The sequence below is a fragment of the Carlito syrichta genome, unplaced genomic scaffold (assembly GCF_000164805.1).
Source record: "Carlito syrichta isolate Samal-C Ts95f unplaced genomic scaffold, Tarsius_syrichta-2.0.1 Scaffold120569, whole genome shotgun sequence".
NCBI classification, from domain to species: domain Eukaryota; kingdom Metazoa; phylum Chordata; class Mammalia; order Primates; family Tarsiidae; genus Carlito; species Carlito syrichta.
In genome coordinates this window covers 103,888-117,457 of record NW_007064665.1, presented here as the reverse complement: position 1 = coordinate 117,457, position 13,570 = coordinate 103,888, and the positions used below count along the sequence as shown (strand labels likewise).

The 13,570-nt window shown below is 56.5% G+C and overlaps 1 protein-coding gene across 1 annotated transcript in view; it reads right to left on the bottom strand.

The window, feature by feature from the left end:
• FGD3 (FYVE, RhoGEF and PH domain containing 3) overlaps positions 1-13,570 on the bottom strand; it is a 44,677-nt gene that overhangs the window by 14,651 nt on the left and 16,456 nt on the right. The window contains exons 5-11 of the mRNA XM_021707594.1: positions 8,882-9,020; positions 8,527-8,585; positions 6,539-6,685; positions 4,831-4,923; positions 3,025-3,104; positions 2,122-2,152; positions 1,579-1,686 (exon numbers count right to left, since the gene is read on the bottom strand). Of these exons, the coding sequence (XP_021563269.1) occupies positions 1,579-1,686; positions 2,122-2,152; positions 3,025-3,104; positions 4,831-4,923; positions 6,539-6,685; positions 8,527-8,585; positions 8,882-9,020 (657 nt within the window). The remainder of the gene's footprint in view (positions 1-1,578; positions 1,687-2,121; positions 2,153-3,024; positions 3,105-4,830; positions 4,924-6,538; positions 6,686-8,526; positions 8,586-8,881; positions 9,021-13,570) is intronic.

The window sequence follows — 13,570 nt, the reverse complement described above, 5'->3', positions numbered from 1 at the left end:
GCCTCTCCTGGGCGCGGCCTGACTGGGGCCTTCGAGTGTGTCCTCACGGAAGCCCCAGCCCCTACACCTTGCCCAGGACCAGCCTCTCGGAGCCTTCCTCTCGGGGCAGAGATCGACCTCCTTGTCCCACCCTCTAGACTCCAGGGAAGCCCAGGTGGGAGGACCGGCCGAGGCTGCAGCTCAGTCCTAGGCTGCAGCCCTCACCCCCTTCATGGCCCTTCTGGGGTACCCTGCACTCTGCCTCTTGCGTGGCTCAAGTCGACACACAAAATCCCCCCGGACCCCTAGGGCAGCTCCCCACGGGGTCGGTCGGGAAGCGAGCTGTTTTCACTGCTCCTGCCAAAGGGCTCTGAGCTACCACTTCTCAAAAAGGTACCGAAATACACACCACAAAAAGGTGTCTGCAGTTACTGGACAAACTGGTCGGGCAGAGTGGCACGCAGGCATCTCTGTGATGCCGGGTCCACCGCCTGTGGCCTGGGCCTGTGGCCCGTGGCCTGGGCCCATCAGTGAGCTTCTCCAAGACTCAGTCTCCAGGGAGGTGAGGAATGACCCCCAGGGCACAGGGCTGCTGTGTGAACACAACAGCTCAGAAGCAGCACTTCCTTCATGTCACACCCTACTGTCCACCCACCTGGGTGCTGACCCCGGCCTTGGGGCCCAGCAGGCTGGTACCCACTCAGTAAAGGGCCGGTGTGAAGTTTAGCCGAAGGCTAGTTCCTCACGTATTTTAAGTTTGACCTAGAGCTGTCTCCATACATAGTGAACTGTCAACTGTCACCTGATTGCATGTATAAACAGACTGTCACCTATTCTGGTGCCAATATCAGAGTTTCAGTCAATCAAAGGGGGCCCATTTTTCAAACTGGATTCAAAGGAAGCAAACACCCAATTGTAACCAGTCCCGCTCTTTCTTCCTTCCTTCTTTCCTTCATTTTTTTTTTTGAGTTGGGGGTATCACTCTGTCACCCAGGCTGGAGTGCAGTGGCATGATCACAGCTCACTGCAGCCTCAACCTCCCAGACTCAAATGATTCTTCTTCCTCAGCCTCCTGAGTAGCTGGGAATTCAGGCGTGCACAACCACACCCAGCTAGTTTGGGGATGTTTTTGTTGCTGCTGTTATAGAGATGGAAGTCTTGCTATGTTGCCGAAGCTGGGCTTGAACGCCTGGCCTCAAGAAATCCTCCTACCTCCGCCTCCCACAGTGCTGAGATTACAGGTGTGAGCCACCGGACTCGGCCCAGTCCCACTGTTTCTGTCCCTCACTTCCATCTTCTGCAGGTCACTTTCCTTTTCTACCCATAAATCCTTCCTGACCACACGGCAGTGCCGGAGTCCTGAACCTACTCTGGTTCAGGGACTGACTGATTCGCAAACAAGCCTTTGCTCTTCTAAGCTCTGTTCAGTTTAACTCATCTAAGGTTTTCCTTCCACACAGGTGACGCACATCACCAGCTGCCCCGAGCCCTGGCCCCGGCACCAGGGGGATGAATGTCCCACCCGACACCAGCCCCTCTGCTCCCTGGCAGACAGCCCCGTTCCCCCATGGTCCCTCCACAACCCGAGCCCTGACTCACAGGCATGTCTGGAGGGAAGCCGGGGTCCTCATCTGGGCTGCAGGCGCTGCTAAAGGCCTTGAAGGTCTCGCTGTTCTGCTTGTGCTTCTCAATGGTGGCCTGGATGATCTGAACACGACAGCAGGGCGGCGAGGACCGTCAGGGCAGGCGAGGACAGTGCCTGCCACTGTCACGAGGATGGGTCCTGGCCTTCACACCACGCCGCCGGGGCCACTGTCTCTCACTTTCCTGACCACCAGACTGGCTCTCCCTTGGAGACGTCAGGCCTGGAGACCCACCCAGGGAGAGGACGCCCAGCCTGCAGCTCCCCCGGCCCTGCTGAGGTCTGGCTATTAGGGGGCCTCAAACAAGCGCGTGGATTGGAAGGTGTGTGGCATCTGCAGGTGTTCCCAAGGGCACAACATGGTCACCGTCCCCCTCAAGGCGGGACACAGGGGTCCTGCGGTGCCGGGCCCAGGAACCCTCCCTCTCTGCCCGAACGTGAGTGGCTATGCTGCTCCACCACTTGGTCGTTTGGTGGCATTACAACTTGGGGAGCTTCACCTGAATCCATTCTTTCTTCTCTTCTTCTGTCCTGTAAAACCAAAGCCGTGCTTTACTAATCCAGTCTTGCACACTGACTATACACCACCAGCCTCCTCTCAGCCCCGTGGCGCACGCCTGAGCTGCTGGCTCTCTTGTCAGTGTAGCCCAAGTGTGGAAGATTGCTCCTGAGGGTCAGAAAACCTCGTGGTCCGATGGGGCCAGGGGTACCATGTGGAGTCCTCTGCAGGAAATGTAAATCCACACATCCTCGGACCACACTGGGTCTTTACAGAGATCCCAGCATTGGCTGGACGTGGGAGACAGCAGTCTGGGCTGCAGCTGCGCCTCACCTTGCAGGGTAGTGTGACAACAGCCACCACAGCTTGAAACAGAAGCACTCCCCTTGGCCAGCAATTCGGGAATCTACCCAACGACCGAGACGACACCTGCGTGCAAAAGCCTGCATCCCAGCAGCTGCTTGCAGCACCGTTTGCAACAGCAAGACCAAGAGGAGCCTGGGTCCTGCCTGTGGGAGCTGCTAACGCTCACAGTGGAGAATTCCACTGCTCTAGGAAATGGTGCCCAGATCTGGAGTGATTCTGATAAATTACAGGAAACAAGACACAGGACAGCCTGCGCAGTGAACAGCTACCTGTGATTTTAAAAGTAGATGTATGTGCGATATGTGTGTGTGTACAGAACACCCTAGAAGGATATTGCAGAGATGCTGAGCCCGGGAGCAGGAGGTGAGCAGAGGCTTAATTTTCACGGACGTCCCCTTCATAGTGTTACATTTTAAACCACGAATAAATACACAAACACATATTGGAAAGCTGTCCAGTTTAAGGGGGGAGAGAGCATGTGCTGGCACTTCGGGGAGAGACATTCACGGCCCGCAGACACCGGGGCGCGAAACCGTACCGCGCCTGCAGCTCCAGGGACCGCTTCTTCCCCACTATGGTGAACGTATGCCCGGCGTTTGGCTTGACGATGTCCAGCACCTGAAGGGACCCAGACAAAGAACAAGCTATAAACGAAGCAAACGGCCCTTTTAGCAGGTCCTTAACGCCAGCCTCCTGATCTCTGACTTGGAGATGTCTCCCCGGGGAGGCGGCAGAGGTGACCTCGCAGCCACTCGGGTCTGTGGGAGGGGGCCCCGAGCCTCGGGGGTCGCAGTGGCTGCGCCAGCAAGCCCGGGGGGGCCACATGTACTGCCCAGACATGCTGGGACCGCTCACCCTCTGGGCTTGTATCGCTGCCGGCTGAACCTGCCAGCCCCTCAGACCTCCTCTGATGTCACCCCAGCCACCCGGGGGAGCCGAGACATTCCCCTCCAGCAGCACCAGGCCCTGGCTCCTGCAGCAGCAACATGCCTCCCTTGGAAGGGCTCAGGATCCGTGAGAAGAGCCAGGATGGCCTTGGCTGCCCTGAAGACATCTAAGACCCCTGAGCAGACTTTTTTGCTTTTTTTTTTTTTTGAGAGATGGGGGTCTCACTCTGCCACCCAGACTGGAGTGCAATGGCACCATCATGGCTCACTGCCACCTCCAACTCCTGGGCTCAAGCAATCCTCTCTCCTCAGCCCCTTGAGTAGCTAGGACTACAGGTGTGTGCCACCACACCCTGCTCCACCAGAGTTCAGAGCCGTAAACAGGACACTGTGCCCACAGAACTGGTGAAATAGTCATTTCTTCATAGACCCACAGCCTCAGGTTCCCTCGGGACAAGACCATGGCGCACTGAGGCAGATGTAGCAGCCCGGGGGTCCTTGGGCCAAGCCCCCATCAGAACCAGCCCACCAGCCAGTCAGTGGCTTTATGGGAATATTGACCCTGGACCCTTCCCAGAATCTCCAGACTCCCCAATCTACAGGGTAAAACCTTCTGCACCGACACATGAAATTGATTAGATTACAACTGATGTCTTGTAAACACTAGAAAAATGGTTTCCTCAAGCTATAGAAAAGATATTATTTCTCTAACTAGTCATTACCTCGAATGGTATTTCTTCACCTGAATTCAGAGAGTGTCAAGGTAAGAAGAGATTTGGGGTGTCATTTAAGTAAATCTTTGCTCTTTGAAATGTTTACATACTTTGATTTAGCAAATATTTTTGGAGCATCCATAAATCCAAGGCCCTCCTCACAGGGGACAGGGACCTATTCTAGCTCCCCCCCTGGCCCGCATGGCAGTGGAACACAGGACAGGCTCTCGGCACCAGGGGCAGCAAAGACAAAGGCCTTTCTTCGAGCCCTCATCCTGGTCCCAAGACGGTGCAGGACAGGAGAAAGCTCAGGACTCAGGGGCCAGGCAAGGCCCTCCCCCCATCCTGGTTTTGTCCCTGCAACCTTCAGCTTCATCTCTGGGTCCCAGCCTCAGAGGTGACGGGATGGTCCAGGGCCTGGGGCCGTCTGCACTGTCCCGTGGCCCCCGCGGCTGTGCACATTAGTGTTCGAACAGCCTCCTCTCTGGGTCCTGCCCTTTAAGCTCAAGATGGAAGCGACTTGGCAGGGGGGCCAGGCAGAGAAGGGGGATCCTGCCCACCAGCCCAGGACGCCAGGGCTGAGGCGCCATCCCCGCCATGCCTTGGTCGCAGAGAGAGTCCGAGTCTTGGGGACGCGGAGGGGGGTGCCAGTCTGCACCAGAGTGAGGCTGAGACATGCCGGTGTCCCCGGCCCTGCTCGGTTCCCCTTCTGGGGACAGGCTTGGGAAGGAGGGGCTCACCCACCTGGAGGCCTGAGATGTCCATCTTCTCCCGGACACTGAACTTCTGGCCGATGAGCCGCAGCTTGGGCACGCAGTAGAGGATCATGCTGTTGAACTGCAAGAGGGGTGGGCATGGGTGGGGGCGGAGCCAGCACCATCGGGCCTCAGAGGCCCTCGGGAGCGCCTCATGGGCCATTGTGAAGTCTCCTCCGACGTCATAAAGTAAAAAGCGTTTTAAAAAGATGTGCACGGTGATTTTAACTATGGCTACAGTTTTGTGCAAGGAGACGATCTATAGATGCTAGTTTTATTTTTGTCTTATTTCTCATTTTTTTTTTGAGTTGGAGTCTCACGCTGTTGCCCAGGCTGGAGTACAGTGGCATGATCATGGCTAACCACAGCCTCAAATTCTTGGGTTCAAGCGATCCCCTCACTTCAGCCTTCTTAACAGCTGGGACTACAGGTGTGCACCACCACAGCCAGCCAAATTTTTAATTTTTTTGTAAAGACAAGGTCTCACTATGTTGTTCAGGCAGAATTTTTTTTGAGTTGGGGACTCACTCCGTTGCCCATGGCACAATCACAACTCACCACAGCCTGGATCTCATAGGCTCAAGCAATCCTCCCTCCTCAGCCTCCCTAGTAGCTGGGACTACAGGCACATGTCACCATGCCCAGCTACTTTTTGGTTTTTTGTGGAGACACTAGCATCTCCCTATGCTGCCCTCATTGTCGTGAACTCCTGGGTTCAAGTGATCCTCCCACCTCAGCTTCCCAAGGTGCTGGGATTACGGGTGTCAGCTACCCTGCCCAGCCTCTTTTAAAATGTTCAGCTCATGAACATGGGCTCATTGTGTAATAAAAAACAAAACCAAAAAACCTTCCCGAATGAGCTACTGACACATGCACCCTCAGGGATGCAGCTCTTAAAGGCTCATGTTGATTGAAGACGCCAGACTCACCTCTTGGTGTTCGTGTGGCATTCTGGGAAAGGCAAAATTACAGAAACAGAGCGCGGACGATGGTGGCCGCTGGGGCAGGGATGGGGGCAGGGAGCGTTGAGGGTTGGGCACAGAGGGGCAGGACAAGGGAACGGGGGTGGCCAACTTGGTCTGGAACTTGACTGTGATGACGACCGCGCTTGTCAAAACTCAGAACTATAGGGCAAAAGCGAGTTGTGCTGAATGCAAATTTTAAAAACTTGAAAAAAAAAACCTCCCAAAGAAATCATGGTTTGCTGAAGAAGCATCGGTCACCAGAAGGAAAAGGAAAGGACAAAAAGGATCATGGGCATTCCTCCCACACCAGGGTGCCCAGGCAGTTTCTTCTAGACTGCCTTCCTGTCCTTTTTCCCTCCCTCCAGGCCAGGGCTGGTTCTGGGCTAGTTAAATCAGGACACGTCGCTACAGTTCTCTGTGCTCTCCTCGTCGCTATAAACTGGAGTCTTCTCAGTTCCAGCGGAGGTGGGTGAGGGAGAACAGAGACATTGGCTGGGAGGGATAAAACTGAGATGTTTCGGCAAATAGGACAGAGCTGCCGCTGCCCACTTGGTGTTTGGATGGGGAGGGAACGAGGCTCTCCGCGGCTCAGGGTGGTGCTCTGGGCAGCTCAGATAAGGGGAGGCCACAGAAGAGCCATGTCCGAGGGCAGCCAGGGCCCTGCCGTCACCTCCCAGGGCTTGAGGGAGGAGGGAGGGAGGCCCTGTGGCCTGGCTGGTGGGGCCGGCTCACCAGGAAGAGGTGGCGGTCCTGGGCGGTGCCGTTCTTGGCCGACAGCTTCTGGATGTGGCCCTCCTTGATGAGCTCGTTGGCCGGGTTGACAATGTCCTCCTCTCCATCCAGTTGCTCGTACACCTCCAAGAGTTTGTGCATTTTCTCCTACAAGAGACATGGTTCTCAGGCAGATGCAAAGACACAGGGACCCAAGGCCTGTGGGGACATCTGAGGACCCAGAGGTGCGGAGCCCTGCCCTGCAGCTGTGACCCAGAATCAAGAGATGGCAATGAGCTACAACAACAAGATGGGAGGAAAAACATAGAGTGAGGTTTGAGTGGAGCACTGAAGGATGAATAGAAATTCACCAAGTAGAGAATAATAAAATGGTAGTAAATACCAACAGCTAGCGTCACTTCGACAAGCCAGGTGCTGTTCTATACACAATAAGTGTTTTAACTCACTTAATTCCACCACCAACCCTATGAGGTGGGTATCTTATTAGCTCCGCTTTACAGGCAAGGAAACTGGAGCAGTCAGTTGAATGTCTGAGACCCAGACTCAGCCAATCCATGTGTCACCTTCCTGTGGCCACATGGACAGGCACAGGGTGGGGCTGGTCACCAGCACAGTGCCATAGGACAGGGTCTGAGCTGGATGCCAACACAGCAGAAGGCAGTGCTGAGCCCGCAGGAACCTCTATGACAGCGACATGGCCGAGTCTGGACCCACTATGCCTCCCAGCTGCTATCCTTGGGCTGGAGTGGCCTCAGTCTGCACACTCTGGGGGCAGGCCAGTGTGGCAACGACCTGGGAGATGCAGCAGACCACACAGCACAGCACAGGGTGTGGAGGGCCCTGGAGGAGCCAGCAGCAGAGAACTTGGAGGGGCACACAGGGGCCGAGGGTTTCTCAGGGACTGGGGGGAGCAGCAGACGCCTGGTGTATAAACAGGGGGGCTGGTGTGCAGCTCCCTCTATTGTGGAGGGGGGTGCTGGTGTGCACTTGGAGTGTCCTAAGGGAGCTGGGTGTTCACCTGGAGTGCACTAATAGAGAATTGCATGCACCTGGAGCATACTGGTGGCAGATTGCATGCATGCACCTGGAGTATACTAGTGGAGAGCTGAGTGCACCTGCATGCACGGGTAGTGAACTGCACATGCCCGGAGTGTACTGGTGGTGAGTTGCATGTACCTGGTGTGTACAGGTGAAGAACTGCATGCACCTGGAGTGTCTGGGGGGCTGAGTGTGTACCTGGAGCACACTTGAGGGACTGAGGATTGACCTGGAGTGTATTAGGGAGGGCTGAGGATGCATCTGGAGTGTCCCGGGGGACTGGGTGTGTGCCTGGAGTTTGCTAGGGGAGCTGAGAATGGACCTAGAGTACACGACGGAGGGCTGAGGATGTGCCTGTGTGCACTGGAGGAGTAGTGCGTGCACCTGGAGTGCACTTAGGGATGATGTGGATGCACCCGGAGTGTATTTATAGAGAACCACAGGTACCTGGAATGTTCAGTGGAGAACAGCATGCACCTGGAGTGTACTAAGAGATGCTAAGAGTTCACCTGGAGTGTACTGGTAAAGAACCGCATGCACCTGGCATGGGCTGGCAGGGCTGGGGGAGCACAGAGTCAGTTCATGAAAGGGACTAACACAGCTTCCGCAAGTGAATGAACAAACCAGTGACAGTAACACTGAGAGCGGACATTGCACCAGGTCGTGTTCTGAGCACTCTGCGTAGAGGGATTCTTGTATCCTCACCACTGTCCAACGAGACTGGTACTCTTAGGGCCCCCATGTTCCAGAGGAGGAAACTAAGGCACGGAGCACTAGATAAGTTACCAAGGATCCCAGATCTAGTAGGGGCTGGCCCGTCCAGACCGAGAAGGAGCCCCTGACTCCCTGGGGGATGGAGGGAGGGTGCTCACTCAAGGGCCCCCTGCCGCTGCACCCCCGGCACCGCCCTGCCAGGCCCCCCCGGGTTCCTCCAGGAGCCCCAAACTCACAACTTTCCGAATGGCGGCGTTGGAATGGTTGGCCGCGGTGGAGATGAGCTCCAAGGACCCTGCAGGAGGGAGACCCGGTCAGCCTCGGCGCATGGGGTTCTGCACACGCTCACCTGGGGCTCTTCTGGAGCTCAGGCAGCTGCCTCTGTGAGGGGTTCTGGGCTTGCTCTCAGCCTTTGGGGGGTTCCTGGCCAGGGGAAAGGGAAGCACCGACTCCAGGGGTGGAAGGGGAGGTTCTTCCTCTCCTGCAGGCCCTTGCCCTGTGCTGCCAGGCATGGCTGTGGCAGCCCCAGAGCCCCAGCGGTCTCTGAGGCACCCTCCCAGGAGCCCTCGGCCTGCAGCCACCGCGACTCACGCTCGGCATCCTTCCGGTCTGGGGCGTCTCCCGGCAGCCTCTTCAGGTAGTCCTTGAGCAGGAGCTCGTAGCGGGGCACCCTCTGCACGGGCTCCAGCATGTGGTGCTGCAGCGTCAGGTTCCCACACACCTCCTCCTTCTGCAGGGACGGAGGGCGGAGTGGGCACCCGATGACACACCCTCGCCCCTCGCTTCTGGCCGCCACAGCCCCAGGAGGCCGCTCTGCCGCCCTCCGAGACACAGGCCACGCTTGACAGCCAGGGAAACCTAGGCTCAAGGAGGCCGGCCCATGGAGCAAGGACGGGAACCCAAGTAGTCCGGCTGTGGACCCAGAGCTCACTCTCCTGTCCACATCCTCACCAGAGAAAATGCGGGGGGACCCCCCAAACCCAGAACATAGTCATGAAAAATCGCATGTCTAGTCTGACATGTTTAAACTTCAGTCACGTTCAAAGTACTATCTGTTTGAGGCACTACACCTATCCAGACACTTTTTCCACTGCTCTACACAGTTTCTGAACTTGTTCGTGTTGATGCCTTTGAGCGCTTGTGCCATTTTTGGTTTCACCTCTTCCACATCGGCAAAACACTCCCCTTTGAGGACCTTTTCCATCCGGAGGAACAAAAAAGTGGGGGGCAAGGCCCGCTGGACAGGGAGGGTGGATCATGGGGGTCATGCCCTCTTGGGTCCGAGACTGCTGAACACTCAGTACGGGGCGGGCAGGCACACGCCTAAATCACCCATCACGAAATGGGTAAGCGGACTGAAAGAATTTCAACACCAAAAAAATCACTGATAGTTTCTCACCACACGATAGCTGGTACGCTGATGCCAACGGTTCCTAGAACGCTTCCTTGGGGGGGGGAAGCCGGTACTACCAGGGGCCTGCCTTCCAAAAGGCAATTCGGGGGTTTGGGGGTCGCTCCTTGTAAATGCCCAGGAAAGGCCGCTGCCCGCTAAGGAGTGGCCCAGCCCTGCCTGCCCTTCCTGGGGCCTGCAGTGCGCTCCTGCCACCCTGCTGAGAGGCCAGACCACGCGCCTGGATGCCCGGTTTGGCCAGGCCTCCCAACCAGGCACCGGGCCTGGGGAGATGTGTCTCCTCGAGCCCGGGAGCCACTCTGAGTCCCTCTGCAGATCCCACTCGCCATAAGCCCAGGAGCGAGTGGCCGGATGGCAGGCCGGTGGGTGCCAAGACCCTCAAGGCCCCGCCCAGCACAGCTCACAGTCTTCCCTCCAGCCCTCAGCACCTCCCAGCTGTGGCCGGGTGAGGCACAGACCCTCAATCCGGCGTCCAAACCCCTGACACGCACGTGATGAAGGCCATGACCTCGTGCTCCCTGGTCTTCCTGCCAGGTCCTCCCCAGGGACGCCCACTTGCTGCGTGTCTGGGCGGAGAGTGCTACTACCATTGAGGCACTGACCCCTCCCTACTCTCCCACCCACCTACAGGCCCTCAAGGACCTCAGCCACCCAAGCCAGCTTCCAACCCAGGGGAGCTCAAAAATGCCTTGGATAAAACAGGGCAAGAAAAACCCTAGTTTGCAACCTCTATAGAAACAGTTGTTGGCCGGGTGTGGTGGCTCACACCTGTAATCCCAGAACTTTGGGAGGCCAAGGCAGGAGAATCATTGAGGCCAGGAGTGTGAGACCAGACTGGGCAACATAGCAAGACCTCATCTCTACAAAAACAAACCAAACACTAGCCGTGTATGACGGTGTGTGTCTGTAGCCCCAGCTGCTCAAGAGGCTGTTTGTGGGAAGACTGCCTGAGCCCAGAGGTGGGGGCTGCGGTGAGCTGTGATCATGCCACTGCACTCCATCCTGGGTGACAGAGTGAGACTCCCACTCAAAAAAAAACCCAGCCGGGCTCAGCCTGGCTCAGCCTGCTCGGTGGCTCAGCCTGCAATCCCGCGCCTTTGGGAGGCTTTACACCTATCACTCAGGTGAGTGGATTGCCTGAGCCTGTGGGTTCGAGACCCACCTGGGCAATGAGACCTCATCTCTACAATAAATCAAAAAATCAGCCGGGCGTGGTAGCGTGCGCCAGTAATTCCGGCTACTCAGAAGGCCGAGGCAGAAGGATTGCCGGAGCCCAGCAGGTCGAGGCTGCAGTGGGCGGGAGCGGCCGCTGCACTCCAGTCTGGGCGACAGAGTGAGACTCCAACTCAAAAAAAAAAAAACCCAAAATTATTGTTTCAGCCAAGAATCTTCAAGGGATGGCGAGGAACGGGATGTTTACATAGCATCAGTGTTTCTCCCTACAAGAAACTTATAAATAGGAGAAGAATCTAACTTCACCTGGAGGGTCCTGCCAGACACACCCGTAATCAAGTGAGCATTCCCAGAAATGGGGCGGGTGGAAGCTTTGTGCCACCAGGCAGGATGAAGTGAGGACACAGCCTCACTCCGGGGCAAAGACATAGTTTGAATCGCATTGCAGACAAACAGCAGACAGACCCCAGCAGTGTGCAGTGACTGTCCTGTCCCCTCAGAAAGAAGAGGACAGAGGCCTGTTCTGGATGGAAGGAGACAAATGCAAGAATGATGCCATGTGTGGTCCCGGGCTGGGTTATGGACCAAGAAAGTAAAAGGATAGGGAACACGATTGGGACAGCTAGTGACATTCGAGTGTGGCCTGTGAGGTAGATAGTACTATGACGTCAATGCAAAATTCCCTGATTTGCTCACTGTTCTGTAGTTCTGCAGAAGATCTGTGTCATATTTAGTGAGAAAGGGTCTGTCACTTAGTTTTGAAAGGCTAAGTGTGTGTTTAGAGAGAATGTCGAAGTAAGCAAGACAAAATGTTGACAGCGTCTAACCTTTTTGCAACTTTCCTGTAAAGATTTGAGATTATTTCAAAATAAAAGTTTAAAAATGTAAAACATGCTTTGGATGGAAGAAAGGAAGCCTCCAAAGACCACAGGACATTGACTGTCCTGTCACCCCGTTTTGCTCACACCAGGGTTTCTCAGCCTCAGCACTACTGGTGTTTGGGTCGGGGGCCGTCCTGAGCATGGCAAGGTGTTAGCGGCACCCTGACCTCCACCCCCGGGCGCCAGGAGCACACCGACGTCCTCAGACATGGCCTGGGTCCTGGGGGGAAAGTCACCTACAGAGAATGGCTGAACTGTGCTGAGTCTAGGGTGTAGATCCCTCTCACAGCCTGCACGGCCCAGTGCCAGAGGTCTGCCCAGGGTGAGGGGATGCACTGAGCAGTAGCTGGCCTGCCACCAGGGGCCGTGTCTGCCTCAAGCGTCCCAAGGCCAAAGTCACCCCGGACGATGTGATGCTGGTGTGGCTGCTGTGGACAATCATTTGTCATCCCAGTCCGGGCATGTCTAGCCACCCAAGGGTCTGTGGGACCCAAGGCCTGGTCTGCCAGGTCGGGGCGGGGATGCAGCCTGCGCCAGGTGAGTACCACACCTATTTGGAACTAGACAGCATACGCATTTCATAATCCGCGTGGCTCTGTGGATGTTTTAGGGTCACAGCCCCACGCAGAGCAAGGGCAAACCCCCGGAGCACCCCGCCACCTCCTTCCTTCTGAAGCCCAGAGAAGTGTTGCCAGCGCGACTTGCAACCTGGGAGGAGAGCCAAATTAATCCTGACTGTCTGTTTCTCCTGTTCCTCCTCAAAATAGCCGAATCAGATACAAATTGGCCAATGCAAGTTGCGGCCGATTTCAGCTTCCTCAGTGAGAGCTTCGTATTATGATGATGACAAAGGAGGAGGAGAAGGGTGGGGAAGAGAAGAAAAGAAAAAGAGCCGCTTAGCATCGGGACTAGAAAAGACACCCAGGGCCCCATGGGGCTTGGGCCAGGGAGGAGCCGGGGATGCCAGCCACGGTCCCTGCTGACCACTCACCGTGCCTGTTCAAAGGGCAGGGGCAAGTCTGAGCCAACGTTAATGAGACCGCAGGGTGACGTCCTTCCTGGGAAAGGAAGCCACGCTGAAACGCGTGTCCCAGGAAGCATGGCTGGATGACAGAGCCGCAGCCCCTGCACTGGCCTAAGTGCCCCATTCCGCGGGGCCTGTCTCTGGCTGCCGCCGCCGCCAGGGACAATCAGACACTGGCCCCACAGGCGCAGGCAGCCCAGGCCACGGGAACTGCTAGGTCAGCAAAGGCGGGGCTCGGGGAGGCCGGAGGTCCCCGCTTGGCGAGGACAGCTGGGTGGGAGCTGCCGGCCCGGCCCAAGAAGCACAGGAAGGCTGTGGGCATCGGGGACCAAGGAGAAGGGTGGGCTTGGTGCGCGGACACGGCTCTGGTCTCTGAACGACGCAGATGCCGAGACGGGAGCCCTTGAGGGACTCGGGAGGATCTAGGACCCAGAACTAGGAAGCCGTGGGCAACCGGGGACTGTGGGGCCTGAGGAAAAGGCAGAAAGTTACGAGGGTCTACCCCGAATCCAGGCCCAGCCCAGAGAGCATTCAGGCCTACAAGCCCTCCAGGGTGAGCAGTGAAGGAGGGATGCGTGCTCATGTGTACATGTGTGCATGTATGCGTGTGTCTGCATGTGCATACGTGGGTGTGCACTTCGGGTCACAAGTGGCATCGGGACAAGTGGCAAACTACAAAACTGGATTCTTACCACATGCCACAGTCGGCCTGGAACTAAGCTGCAGTCGCTTCTTAAATTTGTGTGTGTGTGTGTGTGTGTGTGTGTGTGTGTGTGTGTGTGTGTGTGTGG